At 49.2% G+C, this 16831-nt stretch overlaps 7 protein-coding genes across 7 annotated transcripts; 4 read left to right on the forward strand and 3 right to left on the reverse strand.

Moving 5' to 3' along the window:
• Positions 1-290: 290 nt before the first annotated feature.
• On the forward strand, positions 291-2451 carry LTR84_010600 (uncharacterized protein; the record flags this gene model as incomplete). Its single annotated transcript, XM_064854135.1, has 2 exons — positions 291-1833; positions 1889-2451. The coding sequence occupies 2 exons, from the start codon at positions 291-293 to the stop codon at positions 2449-2451; spliced, it is 2106 nt and encodes a 701-aa protein (XP_064700242.1).
• Positions 2452-3580: 1129 nt separating this feature from the next.
• LTR84_010601 (uncharacterized protein) lies at positions 3581-5235 on the forward strand (the record flags this gene model as incomplete). The annotated part of the gene is made up of 2 exons (XM_064854136.1): positions 3581-4287; positions 4362-5235. 2 exons carry the CDS (start codon positions 3581-3583, stop codon positions 5233-5235), a joined length of 1581 nt encoding a protein of 526 aa, XP_064700243.1.
• A 225-nt stretch (positions 5236-5460) lies between these two features.
• On the reverse strand, positions 5461-6856 carry LTR84_010602 (uncharacterized protein; the record flags this gene model as incomplete). The annotated part of the gene is made up of 2 exons (XM_064854137.1): positions 5461-6381; positions 6428-6856. 2 exons carry the CDS (start codon positions 6854-6856, stop codon positions 5461-5463), a joined length of 1350 nt encoding a protein of 449 aa, XP_064700244.1.
• Positions 6857-7716: 860 nt separating this feature from the next.
• LTR84_010603 (uncharacterized protein) lies at positions 7717-9490 on the forward strand (the record flags this gene model as incomplete). The annotated part of the gene is made up of 5 exons (XM_064854138.1): positions 7717-7908; positions 7974-8480; positions 8529-9134; positions 9190-9272; positions 9331-9490. 5 exons carry the CDS (start codon positions 7717-7719, stop codon positions 9488-9490), a joined length of 1548 nt encoding a protein of 515 aa, XP_064700245.1.
• Positions 9491-10218: 728 nt separating this feature from the next.
• Positions 10219-12111, forward strand: LTR84_010604 (uncharacterized protein; the record flags this gene model as incomplete). The annotated part of the gene is made up of 3 exons (XM_064854139.1): positions 10219-10365; positions 10428-10535; positions 10627-12111. 3 exons carry the CDS (start codon positions 10219-10221, stop codon positions 12109-12111), a joined length of 1740 nt encoding a protein of 579 aa, XP_064700246.1.
• Positions 12112-12259: 148 nt separating this feature from the next.
• On the reverse strand, positions 12260-13585 carry LTR84_010605 (uncharacterized protein; the record flags this gene model as incomplete). The annotated part of the gene is made up of 1 exon (XM_064854140.1): positions 12260-13585. One exon carries the CDS (start codon positions 13583-13585, stop codon positions 12260-12262), a length of 1326 nt encoding a protein of 441 aa, XP_064700247.1.
• An 807-nt stretch (positions 13586-14392) lies between these two features.
• Positions 14393-16379, reverse strand: LTR84_010606 (uncharacterized protein; the record flags this gene model as incomplete). Its single annotated transcript, XM_064854141.1, has 2 exons — positions 14393-15303; positions 15353-16379. The coding sequence occupies 2 exons, from the start codon at positions 16377-16379 to the stop codon at positions 14393-14395; spliced, it is 1938 nt and encodes a 645-aa protein (XP_064700248.1).
• Between the last annotated feature and the right edge of the window lie 452 nt (positions 16380-16831).

Genomic DNA, 16831 nt, shown 5'->3' on the forward strand with positions numbered 1-16831 from the left:
ATCGTTACTTTGTGTTCGCGTCTTGATGATCAATCTCATCTCTTTTCTGTTCTATTCAACTTCAATATAGACTAGACTTTGCACGACCACAAAACACTTGGTCGCGATCCATCAGATTCAGACCCCTGTCGCGTCTGGAACGCGTGCTTGGAAACACCCACACAGGCTACAGCCAGAGATCCCACTCAGGCTTCATCCAGCCAATGACCCAACTTGGCGCTCTATAACACTTCTCATCACATCGACATATATCGACTTCTACCAAGCCGTTTCAACACTTCTTCTTGCCCATGCGGGTATCCGGGGGCATGTTCACCCCAAGGCACGCCCCGTTGAAGGAAGGCCGATCTCTTCCCGGTCTTCCCTATGGAGGTCCCACACGACGAAGCCTACGATCACGACAAGGAGCTTTATTGATAATAGTCCTATTATGCGTGCCTCTGATATATTTTCTCCATTCCAGCAACTCACTACCCTCAGCTCCACCGCCGTCAGACTCGTTATTAAATCATAGGCCGGGTGGTTCTTCATCGAATTCGGATGGAGTGAGGCAATCGGATCCCAATGGTATTCTTCAACAAGCTGATTTCCCACAGTCCCATCTTGGTCACGAACCTTCCAATCAACATTTAGATACCGATAATCCTTTCGCGGCTCCTCCCAAGGAGGCGCCTTTCGCCAACCCGAAGAAACCAGCTGTAACCCATAACTACGACGAGGAACCAACCCCCCTGAGGGACAGTGATAGGACTTCTAAACCGAAAATCATTCCTGCTGAAATGTCAGGAAAGGAGAGCCAACAGTCGATTGGATTTACGGAACGACCCAAGTTCGAAAAGGCTCTCGCTCGAGTACTGGCTCTGCTGCCAGGTGAGATGGAGGGTCGAGATCTGCTTCGACAAGTCGAGGGGACTGGAAAGGAGAAACTCCGCGAGATGGGTCTCCGTGTACGCGAGTACAAGAAGTTTTTTGAGGCGTGGGAGGCTCTGCATCTCAGCTTTGACGAGGAAGGTGGCAGTTATGTGCGTGACGATGTGATTCAGTATCTTCGACATCACAATCATCAACCTCCTGAGGAAATGACTGGTGCCGAACTTGCGTCGACCATTCATTCATATGAGGCCTACCGATATTTCCTGGTCAAATTCGGTCAGATGCTCTTTCCATGGACCGCGCCTTACTTCCCCGATCATATGACCCTACATTCGCATTTCAAAAAGGGAGGTCGAGGTATTGTTCTCACGGCAGGAGACGACCAGGCACCTTTTTTATTGACGACAATCCCAACATTCAGAAAACTCGGATGTAATCTCCCTATCGAGGTCATGTATCTTGGTGATTCAGATCTCAGCGAAGATTACCGGCAGGAATTGGAAGATCTCGATGGTGTCATCACCCGCGACATTGCCCAGATGGTCAACGATGAGGGCTGGAAGCTGGCTGGATGGGCCGCCAAACCTTTCGCCATCTTGTTCTCTAGCTTCCGGGAAGTCATCTTTATCGATGCAGACAGCTTGTTTTTCACGAATCCCGAAGTTCTCTTCGAAGACCCGGCTTATCAGAAAACTGGTGCTCTTTTCTTCAAAGATCGTCTCATTATGCCTGAAAATAAGAAAAGATGGCTTCAACAAATTTTGCCAAAGCCCATTTCTCGACAAGTCAAGCAGAGCCGATTTTGGACGGGTGACAGTGGCCACATGCAGGAATCAGGTGTGGTTGTGGTTGATAAGTGGCGCCATTTCGTTGCACTTCTCCTCGTCACGAGAATGAATGGTCCCGATAGAGACGGGAACAAGGACGAAGGTAGAGTGGGTGTTTACGACATGGTTTATGGTAGGCTCTTTCCCCCGTCCTAAACATTGATATCCATATCTAACATACAATCCAGGTGACAAAGAGACATTCTGGATAGGCTGGGAACTCGTGGGTGACATGGACTATGCTTTCCACAACGGAGACGCCGGCATCATGGGCACGGTTCAAACACACGAACTGACCGAAGAAGAGAAACAAGAAAAGGCCCGCAAAAAGGCCAATCGAAAGAAACCCTTCGACGGCGAAGCACCCCGAGAAGGCGAACCCTCGCAACCCGCCGCGCCGGAACCCGAAGAGGTAGAAGAAGAGACCGACCCCATTGACGAAGAACCCTCGACATACTCGATCTGCGCGCCACAACTCCTGCATCTCGACTACGAGGGCAAACCACTGTGGTTCAACGGCTGGCTGCTCGATAACAAATTCGCGGACAAGAAGCAGAAGAAATTCGGCAAGTTCGAGCATTACCTCATTGAGCCCAGGGATGTGCGGGAACCTGGTGCCTGGCAGCTCGAGGAGAGTAACATGTGTTGCTTGACGACCGACGCGCCGCTGAAGCGGGATTTCTCGCCCGAGGAGAAGGCCATCTTGGCCATGATGATCCAGCAAGCCAAGGACGTGGGTGTGCCGGGTTGAGGACCTTGATATCTCTCTCGCTCCCTCTCGTCGGGCGGTCATCAAGACCAAGAAGCGAGACGTACCGTGGACTTCCTGACTAGCATTTTTTGTCATGAGCTGGGTGAATCATTCAACGCCCCTATTTATTGGCCCGGTTTTGCATTTGCTTTTGTCGCCGTCGATTGAGTATTGATCGAAGTTGGTCGGGAAGGGAATACATAGAGGCATCTTTACGATTTTAAAGGCTTTGTTTATCTATCGTTTTCTTTTGTCGTTGGGACCACACATGGATACTTGAGTATTGTGGATGTGAACCGGCTCTGTGTGTTATTACTTTGAGAGAAAAGAACGGGAGTCTTGTCACGCATGCCTTGGACCGCCCTGGGTAGGTAGGTATCATCTTCTGTGCTTGTCTTCAGAAAAATATTCTTGGAAACGAAATGATCTAATTTGACTGAAAGCCACTGTAATCCCATGATAGTGCCGAACGTGCAGTGATGAAGATTGAAACATATCGTAAAGCAAGCCAAACCCGATTGAGCGCGAACACAGGTTCCTCAACACTGACCACAATAACAACTCTATCAATCCATGACAATCACAGGATTGATAGTGATTGCGTCGAACAACGCACCAACCACCCCATATGACGTGCAAAGCTACCCGGCAATCCTTCACCCTCCACAGTCCGGTCCGGCGTGTCGCTAGACACCTAACATATACGGCTCTCATAAATCTGACCCAAATCGGGCCTCTCGATTTTCCTTCCCCGCATGTCCCAAAAGTTTCTTATCATTGCGTTGTAAACTAAACGAGTGGTCACCTGGCCTCCAATGGCCCTGGTCCCACGCACGCTCTTTGTGGAGGTCAGCGACTTGTCGGCTCACGCATTCCGATCGTTGAGTTGGACGGGATAGATATGGCTTCGTCGTGGGCTCTTATCACGTTGATGATATCTATGGACAGTCGAATGTTGCACGCAGTGCAGTTTATGTATGACTGACTATTTGGAGAGCGAGATACTGGAAACTCCTGCGGTCGAGTATCACACGACAGTTGTTCGATATCGGGACGTGGATGAACGGATGATTATATTCGTTTCGAGATTTATCTGAGATAGATCCTGATCAATAACCAACCCCGAGGGATGGCAAAGTCTATGCATATCCAGACTTCGCGTGTGCTCTGGACGGGCTCTCGCCTCTTTTCCATCCATAAAACATATGGACCGTCAGTGAGGATATCGCCACTCACACAGGAGAGTCCGAGGTCTCGGACTATCCACTCCAACAGCTCCAATGCATCCTCGCAGACGCTGGCATCGACCTCGGCCGCCGCTGTACGGATTCCAGGGACAGACACCATAGAAGACTCCTCCGAGCCAGCAAGAAGCCATACGAGGAGAGCCTCGCCACTATCACGCCTGTCAACGGTGAGTCTGCTGCGATCACTGTTCCTCGGATACTGCTTTACGTCGCCGAGACTGCTGAAGGTCCTGATGGGCGCAATGGGATTCATTGCACATTCCAAGTCACCATTCCTGAACCCCGATCAGAATCCCGTGGTGGGTCGGGCTATCCGTGTCCTTGTTTATGATAATTTTTGTGCCGGAACGACGCCTCCAGAGGTCAAGCGGACCATCGCAGAGATCAAGAAGACTGGTTATGCGGGCGTGATACTGGGATATGGGCGGGAGATCGTGGTCGAGCCGAGTGGTGGTGCTGATGGTGCCAGTAAGGAGCTGTCAAGGGCCGAGTCGCAGGCCGCGGCAGCGGAAAAACATATCCAGTTCTGGCTTGATGGGAATATGACAACTTTGGGTATGATTGGTGAGAACGATTATATGAATGTGAAGTAAGCATACCCTTGAAGAATTGTTTGGTGGTTTGGATAATATTGAAGACTTACCATGATCTTCGGTCCTTCAGGTTCACCGGAGCGGGTCCGTTCGTCAGCCAGTGCCTCATCGACCGCAGCCAGCCTCCCGAGGCACTGGCGAGGGCGATCGATACAATATGCAACCAAGCTCGGTTACAGGGCAGCCGAATCTGGATCGATGCTGAGCAGCAAATCTTCCAGCCCACCATTGACGCATGGACGACCAACCTCATGCGTCGACACAACATTCACGGTGACGCCCTTGTCTACACCACCATCCAAACATACCTCAAGAGTTCACGTACCACGATAGCTAAATACTTACAAGTCGCCAGCGACGAGGGCTGGACTCTGGGCATCAAGCAGGTCCGGGGAGCGTATATTGCCAGCGACGTGCGTGACAGAATCTGGGACACGAAAGAACAGACCGACGAGTCATACAACTCGATTGCCAGAGACTTATTGGGGAAGAACACATCGGACAAGGCGTTTCCGGGGTTCAAAGCACAGAAATTTCCGAATCTGCACCTTTTCCTGGCGGGGCACAACACAGAGTCCATCCGATTGGCGACTGCGTTTGTTCGGGAGTTGGCTTTGGCTGGCAAAGAGGTCCCACATGTTCAGTACGGGCAGCTGCACGGCATGGCGGATGACGTGAGCTGTGATTTGGTTGAGCAGTGCGAGACTGCTGCCGAGAATTTGGAGAAGCACAGAGGCGACGGGAAGGCCGTAACGGCGAAGTATGAGTTAGAGATGAAAGCGGCACCGGTAGTGTATAAGTGTTTGAATTGGGGCTCGGTGCAAGAATGTATTCACTTCTTGTTGCGAAGGGCTGTCGAAAACGCGACTGCTGCCGAGAGGATCAAGCACGGTCTGCCTGACTTGAGGGCAGAATTCAAGAGGAGAATGTTGAGGCGGGCTTGAGTTTAGTACCACTTTATATTTTACCAGGAGCACAGTAACACTTGATGATGGGGGTTAGTTAATGGAGAGGCTTTGAACACTGAAAAGATCTAACTTCCCCTGAATGTTTATCTACTTGAGAACCTAGCACTCGCCAAGATATTAGCGGCAAGGCTGATCTGGCTCCTGAGACGATGTTTGATCCAACCTCAACATGTCGTCTCCTCCATGTCAATAACTTACAGGCTAAATATGTGCTGATATACTCGGCGCTTTCCGCTTCTTCACAGCCTGATCATACTCTGCATCAATGTCGTCCGTCCAAACCCAACGCATTCTATCAATTACACGCTTGTGGATCTCTGGAACACATTCGTCGAATGGTAGATCCTTCATGATATCCGCCTGAGCCTGGTACACCTCTACTGCGTCTCTACTTGTCCGCTGAACCTTCTGTGCCCGTGGCAGTCGGACATCCTGATACAGTTGTACCCAAGATTCCAAAGCATCTGAACTCGAGTGCGAGCTTTGCAGATAATCTGAAAGCGCACGCCCGAGAATGTACCCATCCTCGATCGCCTGACCTGCTCCGGCACCTTTCCGCTTGTTAGTACGGTCAAAGAAGAGAAGTTCCAAGGACTGACCTTGGTGAGGTGTCATGGCATGTGCAGCATCGCCTAGTAGCACAACCTTGCCTCCCAGGTATACCCATTGATCCAAAGGTTTTCGATCATTTATAAGCCACTTGGACGGCTGATCGTCCATCAATTGAATCACTTTCTGGACACGTTCCTCGAACAATTTGAAAGCGTCGAATACTTCTTGCTTTTCTCCAACCGCCGTCCAGCTTTCCCTCAGATCGCCCAAATTCTCTTCCTTTTCCGCCACAAATGCAACGATATTCAGTATCTTGTTCTGCGAAATTGGGAAGCAAAGAAAATGCCGATTCTTCCCCAGCCAGGTCACGGAATATGTGTCGAATCCCCACCATGATTCAATTTCGGATATTGGTACCAGCCCCCGATAAGCGATCCTTCCGCTATAGTCAGGGTTATCGCTCGTGAACTGAGCTCTAACAGCAGAATGGATGCCATCACAGCCAATGACTAGATTTGCCTTTGTGCTTGTTCCGTCCTCAAAGTCGATGAGAACTTGGTCTCCGTCCTCCTGTTGTCTTGTCAGCATGAATTGGCAAAATTGGTCTGGCACATACTGTTAACTTGCGACATCGCTTGTTAGTGTAAAGATCTGCCGCGTTTCTTTGCTTCACTATATCGACCAGGAGATCCAAAAACTCTGCGCGGTGAACAGGTGTTTGCCTGACTTCGCCCGTCTCTTCCAGCGGCACCGTCACGACGTCTGTTCCATCATCGAATTTGCGGAACGTTATCCAGATGCCGCTTCGTTTTCCTGCAATTGCAGCAACTTTCTCACCAATTCCGATCTTGTAAAGCAGCTTGGCTGCATTGATGCCTATTCCTACTCCGGCACCGATCTCCTTATATTGGGGAGCTTGTTCATACACATTAATCTGGAGTGCAGAGCCACAGTGGTAGTGGAGGGATAGGGCCGTGCAAAGCCCACCAATTCCACCTCCGACTATTGCAACAGTAAGCCGCGGGCGGTCATGAGTCGAGACCATATCTTTTATTCTAAATGAAATGTGATCTGAATGCTGCACTTCCAGTTGATTGGCCGACGAGGACGACAATTCTCTCGATCGCTTGCAGAACCGATGAGAATAGTTCGATCAGAAAACTTACTTACTCAACGGGCCCAGAAATGTTCCGTCTTTCATATTTCTTACTGCCTGATAAATGGGTTTTAGCCGGAGGTGACTAAGTGAGTTCAAAATGTACTTTCTCCTCACTGACTGCCTAGGTAGGTAAACATTTCTGGCGTAACCGTTGGTGGCCAGACTCCCCCAATGAACAAGATCTCCAAGCCTTTGGGCCACAAAGCTTATGCGGTTTCTGGTATAGAACTGCAGGCAGCTAGCCTGTTCAGGCAGGATGTACATCTTCAACGACCGCATGATTACCGCACCATTTCTTTTGCTCCCTATTCAACGCCACCGGCCATTCTGCGCTGCCGCACATGGCATCCATTCTCCTCATGTTCCCCTCATCGAAGGTGCATTATCCGTTGACCAAGCGGGCCACTTCACCCACAATAGTACAAGGAAAATTTACCGTCGGATCATGAGATTTCCCCATGTCTCCCCAGTCTCCCCAACTACAGGGGGCTCTTAGCGAGCCTCGTGGGCGTTTTCACAACTACCGGGCATACAGATGTTCATTCTGGTTGCCTGTTTAGGCAGGCGATACTGTCTTTTGGAGTCCTCTTATCCCACTTCTGCGGGCAAGCAAGCTCTCGTGCACGGAGAGAAATGCACATCATGTTCTCCACGACACTGTACTGCTCCTACTTCAATTGTACCATCAGTACTCATACCCAGCGATTTTCTCTCCGTCACCAAAGAATTTAGGTCATTTGGAAATCATGGACTCTGGACGAGGGAAAGCCGAAGTTGCGCATGCTGAGGAGGGCGAGAGGTCTTCTCGTGACGATGTCGATGAAGCACTGAAAGAAGCGCAGATTGGTTTTGAAGCGATACCGAGGTCAGACCTGAAGCTCGACAAACGTGGACTCCCTCTTGTTCCACAGCCGACAGATCGAAAGGATGATCCTCTCGTATGTGAATCCTTATCAGAGTCTTTCCAAATAGCTCGAGAGTGGCTTGAACTGATACTGTCTAGAATTGGTCGGCCGGGCTCAAACTGTTCGTTCTTTTACAAGTCAGTTTACTGGCCTTTCTCGGTCCCATGGCTGGTGCTATCGTCAACCCTGCTTTCATTCCGTTGAGCAAACAATTCAACATCACTGTGGTCCAAGCTTCATATGAGCTTACGGTGTACATCGTTTTTGCAGGTATCGGACCGCTGCTTACGGTTCCGTTGTCCAATCTGTACGGCCGAAGACCCGTCTACATCGTGGGAAATCTTGTCGCTGGCATCACTAATATCGCTGCTGGGAAGTGTACCACATGGACAGGGATACTCGTCACTAGAGTTTTCAATGGTATAGGCGCAGGCTCACCAGCTGCGATCGGAGCCGCGACCATTTGTGATATGTACTTCCTGCACGAACGTGGGTTCTACATGGGTATATTCACATTTTTCCTGACCAACGGACCTCACGCTGCTTCTTTATTCGGAGGCTTCATAGCTCAGAGATTGGGTTGGCGCCAGTGCTTCTTAATTCCAGTACGTGTCACATGTCCCTCGATATGCAGAGTCTAACGTCCACTTCAGGGATACATCCAGCTAGGCGTCCTTGTATTCAACCTCTTCTGCCTCCCAGAAACCATTTTCTCCCGACGATCTGTCGCTGGACTCAAGGAGCGATCCTTCATGGATTTACTTCTCTTCAAGAACTCGGGACTACAGGGTCGCAGGCTCCGTGCTGCAGACTTCATCAAGCCATTCTACATGTTCAAGTATCTCGCTATCCTGATCCCAGGATTCTGGTACATGACGGCTTTCGGGTTCGGCTCTGTGTTGTTTGCGGCGACAGGTTCGAAGTTATTCCACGGAATCTACGGCTTCGATGTAGCGCAGACTGGATTGATGCTAAGCATCCCACTCCTGATCGGGTGTCTTCTGGGTGAAATGTGTGCGGGTTGGCTGACTGACCACATGGTTTATCGATATGCTAAAAGCCATGGAGGTCGACGAGAGCCCGAGCCACGTATTAATGCGATACCACTTGCAATCCTTTGCCCTGTTGGAATCATCATTGATGGCGTCTGCTTGTCACACCATAAAACCGTCCCGTGGATCGGCGCTGCGTTTGGAATGGGTATTGCCAATTTTGGTCTTCAAGTCGCAACGACCATAACGTACAGTTATTGCACAGATGTAAGTCCACGCAAAACGGTCTATCAAGATGGAGTCGCTACTAATGTCAAGCTAGTGTTATAAACCTCAAAGTTCCGAAATATCCAGTATCCTCAACCTTTTTCGAAGCATTTTCTCAATGACAATCTCCTTCTATGCGTGAGTAGCAAGTCCCATTTACTCCCCATGTGCATGACTGACATGATCGGCTTGACAGTATCCCACTTGGTGAAAAGATCGATTATCAATACGCCTGGCTGATATTTGCCATGATCAACGTTGTTTTCTTGATTCCAATGGTGATGCTCCGATTCTACGGAGTTGGCTGGAGAAATAGCGTTTGGCAGAAGCCTCCAACATTCCACGATGACCTTTGAAATATTCATTGGAGCTTAGAAGGCAGGCGTGACCTTTTTACATATTTGCCATGTGAAGCCAGGGGTAATTTCGAGGTGGACGACTTATGGAAACTACGAACTTAGGAAAACGCCACAGTCATCTGAGAAGGTCTCAAATATTCTATAGTCAGGATTTGAAGACTATTTACGTGCCAATTCCAGTTTCTAGCTCGAACGACTGCTCATCCCGCTCCGCTATCAATGTTGCACCGTGGAGGCCGGATTAAATATTATCGGAAACCAAAATATAGTCCTTGATACTGGCCAAAACAAAACCCTAGCTTGACACTACATTATCCAGAACCCAAATAACTCAGATCACGCATAAGAAATGTTATCTCGCCTCTCGTCTCTCTCCACAACATATAATACTTGTCGCGAGGGCGGCTTATCACAGTCGATCCCACGAACCCAAAAGCATCGGCATTCCGCGCCCTTCTCCGCAGGTTATCGGAAAGCGCGAACCGATATCTTGTCGAGCCTGGAGTAAAGTAAGACATCGCCTGGATGAGCCGGGGCGAATGATAAATTCCTAGGGCGTGTTCGTTGCGGGGTTGTCTCTTTCCTTGTCGAGATAATGTGGTTGTATCTCGATCATTAGGTAGCTGGGTGCTTTGTCTCTCCATGAAGATCGCGAATGTTAATTCTACTTCTCAAGATTCAGATAGACAAGGAAGGGCAGGACTCTGATTAAGAACGAACTTAAAATGAAGGTGCAATCACTGGGTCGCTTTGCTGCTGGGGCTCGTCGGCCTCAGCAAGCATGTCTTCGGAAACAACGAGTCTTCGCTCCTCTGCACGATGCACGGCCGTTGCATTTGTGGAACCCTCCTCATTTCGAGAATGAACCTGTTGTAAGTAGGAATAACGTGAAGTGAAGTTCAAAAATGTTCTGACGAGGCATCTACACATGCAGAAAACATATGCCAAGGGCTCCCCTGAGCGAACTGAGATTATCCAAGCATTGAAGGATCTCAAGGCGGCTTTGCCGGTCAAGATTCCAATAAAAGCTGACGGTGTTACAGTAAGTGATCCCTACAAAAAGAAAGGGTTATGGGTGTTACACCAAAAAGTCCCAGCGCACTCCAACGCAGTATTGACATCTCCAATCCTAGATCAACGAAACATATTCTACAACCCAGGAAAATCCATCAGCGTTCCACGAGATTGTAGCAGAATATGCCTCAGCATCACCATCCGACGTCAATAAATGCATCGACGCAGCCTTAAAAGCAAAGCCCATGTGGGAAGCCATGCCGTTCGAGGACAGAGCCGCCATCTTCCTCCGCGCGTGTGAGCTCATTACGGGCAAATATCGGTCGACGATCAACGCCGCCACCATGCTCGGACAGGGAAAGAATATCTTCCAAGCGGAGATCGATGCGGCCTGTGAGACGGTCGATTTCTTTCGCTACTATATCCAACAGGCGTGGAAGTTGTTTGCACAGCAGCCGACCATCCACACGAGCGGGACCTGGAATAAGCTCGAGTATCGGCCGCTTGAGGGCTTCGTGTACGCGATCGCTCCTTTCAATTTCACCGCCCTCGCGGCAACACTAGTGGGCCCAGCTGCACTGCTGGGAAATGTCGTGGTCTGGAAACCATCACCGTCGGCACTTCACTCAGCCTGGGTGCTACACCAGATCCTCCTCGAAGCAGGTCTGCCTGAAGACGTCATACAATTCGTTCCTGGCGACGCGGCACAGATCACGGATACAGTGCTCGCAAGACCGGAATTCGCTGGCTTGTCGTATATAGGTTCGACTGCTGTGATGAAAGAACTGCTGGGCAAGGTCGGCAAAGCGACTGCGGCAGGGACGTTCAATTCATACCCAAGAGTTGTGGGTGAGACTGGAGGGAAGAATTTCCACCTCGTACATTCCTCGGCAGACGTCAGGAATGCTGCTCTGAACACCATTCGAGGTGCCTTCGAGTATCAAGGGCAGAAGTGCTCGGCTTGTAGTCGAGTGTACGTCGCTGAATCGGTGTGGCCGGAGTTTAAGAAGGTCCTGATTGAAGAAACGATGAAACTGAAGGTTGGTCAGCCTGAGCAGTTTGACAATTTCATTAATCCGGTCATTCATCGACGAGCGTTCGACAGACTCGCAGATGTGATTGAGCGGATGAAGAACGACAAAGAAGTCGAATTACTCGTAGGCGGCACCGTCGACGACTCGCAAGGCTACTTCGTGCACCCGACCATCTACCAGACGACAAATCCCAAGCACGAGCTCATGACGCGGGAGCTCTTCGGGCCCTTATTTGCCGTCTACGTGTACCCCGACGACAAGTTCGCAGAGACGCTCAAGCTGGTCGATTCGACATCTACGTATGCGCTGACCGGCTCGATCTTTGCGCGGGACCAGATCGTCAGTCGACAGGCGCAAGATGCGCTGCGCCATTCGGCTGGGATGCTTTACTTGAACAGTAAATGTACGGGGAGTGTTGTCGCGCAACAGCCCTTCGGTGGCAGTAGAGATAGTGGGACGAATGATAAGTCTGGAACGGCCGCTCTGCTTGGTCGGTTTGTTAGTGTCAGAACTATCAAAGAGGAATTCGGGACCATCGACCAAGTTACTTACCCAAGTAACGTGGTTTAGTTTGGGGGTAGTAATAAATGATCGGCTATTTCGGAGTTTGTTATTCAATTAATAGCAACTCGCAGGAAGATGTCCACGTTGAAGTAGCTTAAGCTTGAGAAGTCGAAGCCCAGGCTTTTGCCGCACTCAGAAAAGAAACAGCTCTTGCTCATTCCTCGGCTGGCAATTTCGGTCGACTCACAGATCCCAAATCTAATTTCTTCCAATTACTCGCTAGTGTCGTTTTCCATTTGTTCATTGTTACGGTAGCTTCTGCCGCTCTGAGTTTTAGTATATCCTCCACGGCATCCGCCATCTTAGAAACGTTCTTCTGCAAGTCCTGGCTCAGCGGCCGGGGGAGAGGGTCGTCTGGTTCGTCGTCAGAGTCAACTTTGTCAATTTCGACTGACTGAGTTCTGCGACGCCGAGCTGTGGGGGCAGGTTCTGGCGAGTGAGGGCCTTCAGGGGCGTCAGCCTCGCGGTCGTCACCGTATAAGTCTGTCGATTCTTGAACCGCATGTTCTTCTGGTTGTCTTACTGATCCTTGAGTAGATTGTTGGGAGTTCCTCTGCACACAGTCCGTCTCTGTTGGCCAGCGGATTGCGGATTGGACAAGATCTAAAGTTTCATGTTCCTCTTCTGGCCATTTGGCGTAAATGTCGTAAAACCGGAGGTAGCCAATAATGGAATCAATCTCATAGAGTGATCGAGATGTCCCATTATTGAAAGCCAATATTGCAGATTGAAGTGCATCATGGCCGTTCTCGGCAAGGATTGTGGGATCAAATCCGTTTTCGGTAAGGGCCAGGAATTTTGCCTTCCTGTCAAGAGGACCATGATCATCTCTACGCTCGATGGAACTGTCCAGAAGGGCTTGAAAAACTGTACCGCCCCAATAACACTTGGCATGTAGATCTGCACCGTGTACCATCATCAGCTGTAACACCATACTGTAATCAGCTGTTGGGCGTATTGAGCCATGAGCACATCGACAGGAAGGTGCGCATGTCACTTGGGCCCAGTGGAAGAGGAGCCCGACCTTCTCATCCGAAACCTTACAGCATGGTTGCCATTCAGCGTCATGCGGTAGCTCCGGCGACACATGATTCATGAGTGCAACAGAAAGATCTGAAGCTGTCTGCCAGCAGTTGGTGTTCCTCATGAGGAAACATATATCTCTTTGTAATGGAAACCTACCATAGTTTGCAAGTGATTTCACGAAGCCTTTCACTGCCTTCAGAGATATCGCTTGGTTTGCAGTAGGATGTGATAGGATAGCTTTGAAGAGAAAGTCCTGTTGATATTCAGATATGGCCGATTCGGCTAGGCGGTCTCGGAAATAATATTCCAGGGGTGCCTTGACCGCCAGGTAAGCGTCCATGATCGGAAATAGTTTCTTGTCGCCCTGGACTTTCGTCAACAGTTTTCTATCGACACTTTCTCGTCCACTCATGAGGATGCAATAGGCTAATATGGGGTTCAGGTGGCATTTCATAGCTTGAGATACAATGGGATATGATGATTCTCCCGTCTCTTCGTGTATAACTGCAAGGTCCAGGAGGAGAAAGACTGCCGTTCTTATTATGACATGACGTCGCTTCCAAGCAGGAGGGAACTCGACATTTGGCGCACCTGCAACAATAATTCCTTCCAATGCCAAGGTTATTGGGTCTGAATACTCTTTAGAGAGCAACAGTGGGCAGAATTCTGTGCCTTCACAACAGAATATGGACGAAATGCATGGTGGGAAAACCAGCGAACAATCTTTTTCGGAGCATCTTCCATTCTTAGATCTCCAAATGACCACGCTTCGAGCCACATGTTTAATTCTTGTCGAGCATGGTCCATGATTCTTGGCTCAATCATGTGGTCGACAGACGCCTGTTTGATTAATCTCCCGCAAAATCCAAGCCAAAATGATGAAGAATAGCGAGTTTTGATGATCTCTGGGAGATATCGATCGATCCAGTTTTCTCTACTGATGAAGGCAGAGAACGTTTCGTGAACATATCGGACGCTTAATCCGGTCTCTCCAAGCAAGTCTATCATGGTAGCTCCACCTTTCGAAGGAGAAAACTCGACCAAACCTTGCAGAAGCTGCCTCGTGCGAGCTTGTAACTCTTCATGGCTCTCCAGTCGAAATGTAGCAAGTTCTCGGCCCACGTCATCTAGAATGAAATCATATGCACCCCAAAAATGATCCAGATTTGTGGTCGAAAAATCCATAAAGACTGCAACACCTTCTTCAGTCCATTTAGACATCGACTGCAGTCTACCGGTGAGGAACAATAACAGCGCAGCTTCAGGTCGATCCCGTTGCGGTATCATTTCCAGGATCCGATGATAAGACTTCGTCAAGCGTATCAGGAACATCTTGTACAAGATCCACAATCTCACTGTTGGATGCTCCTTGGTCAAATTGTTCGACTACCATATCAACCACCAACTTGAACCATAGTAGGATACCTTCAGCACGACGAATGAGGTATTTCGTGAGTGTTGGATGGAATCTTCGCTCAATGGTATAATTTGCTGTACTTGCTTTTTGGACCTTTCTTTCAATATAACGCAGCATACTGACTTCGTTGAATTCTTGCATTGTGATCTGTGACCACAAATTGAGCGTGTTAGCGAGTTGAGAATCAGGTCGGCTAGCTAAACAGAACTTGACCGGGATGCGTTGCTTCAGAAGCTGACATATATGAACAACTTCGATCACCCCTCCTTCGAATTCATCAAGACCATCTAGGAAAAGACAGAATTTATATCCGGACAGAATCTGAGCTTCACATAATGCATCAAGCAGATTTTGCTGGTTGTCAACCCTGAGTCGTCCACCTTCAAGTAGAGTTGTCAACCGCTCCTTGATTTGCTCGTTTTGATCGGCTAACTGGTGGAGCAGTGTTCGATACAAGCCAGTGATGTTATTTGGCAGATTTTTTCCTGCTCGATAATCAAAATAGAAGTGACCTGTCCAATAACTTTCATCCCGTATCCGTAACTGGGCCATTGTCTGTTTTGAGACCGCCAAATATGCCATCAGAGTCGACTTGCCAGAACCTGGCTTGCCGTTGATCCAATAAGGGCGGTCAGAAGTGGACAACCATTTGGGGAAGTCTGTCTCCCAGATCCAGTCGTTGTAGTACATTGCTTCAGGCATTGAGTACTCCCTTTTGTCAAACATACCTTCGTACTTGAGAACGTCCAGAACATCTTGTAGCACGATCAGCATCCATTGTGACAGTATATCAGAAATACTTACCGTTCTTCTTGCCAGTGAGAAGCTTGGTGACCCCATATGTGCCTACCCTAAAAGTTTTCAAAGCACGTACAACCCCCAAGAGCTCCTTCGCATACATTGCCGCAGCTGCTGCAGCGTATTCCTGCCACTCATCGTTCTTATGAGTATCAGAGTAATCACAAATGCCTCGAATCACAATACACCTTAGATCAGTGTTCATAAGTCCAGCAGATTCCATCTCGAAACAAAGAATGCCGTCCTTCGAAGCCAGATGGTCGCGAAGTGAAGCATCTTTCATTAGATTATCAGCCGAACCAATAGTTCCGTAGTGAATAACAGGTTGATCCACATTACTGGGTCGTGGAAGTCGTTCCTTGACAGCTTGGTCTTGTTTGGCGCACATGTCAGTGCAGCAGCTGGCTCCCTCTGGGTGAATAAACGTCGACCTGTAAAGAATATCTGACTCCTTCGGAGGCCGCTTGTACTTGTCAAGACGTGGGGAGTTCTGTTCGATAATCTGGTGTATCATATGGTCCATACGGTTTCCTTGGCGGTCAAACTTGGTCTTCAACTTGTTTGTCGCATTTAGGAGAACTTCAGGTGGCGCATTTAGGTTACCGCGCCTTTGAAAGCCTTTTCGTTGATCTGTGGCTCCAAAACCATAATGAACCACACCTCCAAGGCGTGTATGATCATCTGGAACACTCACAACCACGTCACCGAGCCTTATATCATTGTTCGCAGATGGTGCAGCTCCTGCAATCCCAATCATGAGCCCAAATCGTAGTTTGGGAAAAGTCCGCAACATCTCTGTAGCGAGAATTCCAGCTTGGGTCAAGCCCATTCTCGCCATTGGCAGGCTAGCAATCACCACATTGTGTTCACCGATACTACCAAAGGTATAGCAGTTATCATCATTGCCGATATCGATTGGGTTATCATGTTCGTCGTCCAATAGTGCGCATGCTATGAGGTATTCCTTCTGAATAGCCGAAATCCATGCGACGCTGTAGTCCTTTGATCGTAGGCTTCGAGCAAGTGGCGCCATGGTCGTAGTTTAGCGATAATTTCCCCGCCCAGATGGGCACATTTGGTATTACTCTCTGCGCAACGTTATCAAGCAGCTCTGCCAAGCCCAAGTATTCTCTGCTAAATTGTCTGCGACCAGTTGGGCAATAGAAGGCTTTGTGTGTTGGTAAGCGTTGCAACTCGTGGTACACTTGATGGCGCAATAACCTCGCCGCTCAATGCTACGAGACCGATGTTTAGAAATCTAAGGCTGTCGAGGCGCGGAGGCGACGTTAAGTAATGCATGGAGCTCATCTAGCAACGGCAAATGCGGAAGGCGCAACTGATCGTCCAACTTTGGAACGTTTGAGCGCTATCAGGTGGTAGCCCATTCGTCTCCCACGTACGTATGTTGCCCGACTTATGTGCCATGACCCCCACCTTGGAAAGAGGCATGTTGGTTTATCGTAGGGTGTGAGCGCCCCTCTTTTT

Source organism: Exophiala bonariae (assembly GCF_035927105.1).
Source record: "Exophiala bonariae strain CCFEE 5792 chromosome Unknown scaffold_46, whole genome shotgun sequence".
NCBI classification, from domain to species: domain Eukaryota; kingdom Fungi; phylum Ascomycota; class Eurotiomycetes; order Chaetothyriales; family Herpotrichiellaceae; genus Exophiala; species Exophiala bonariae.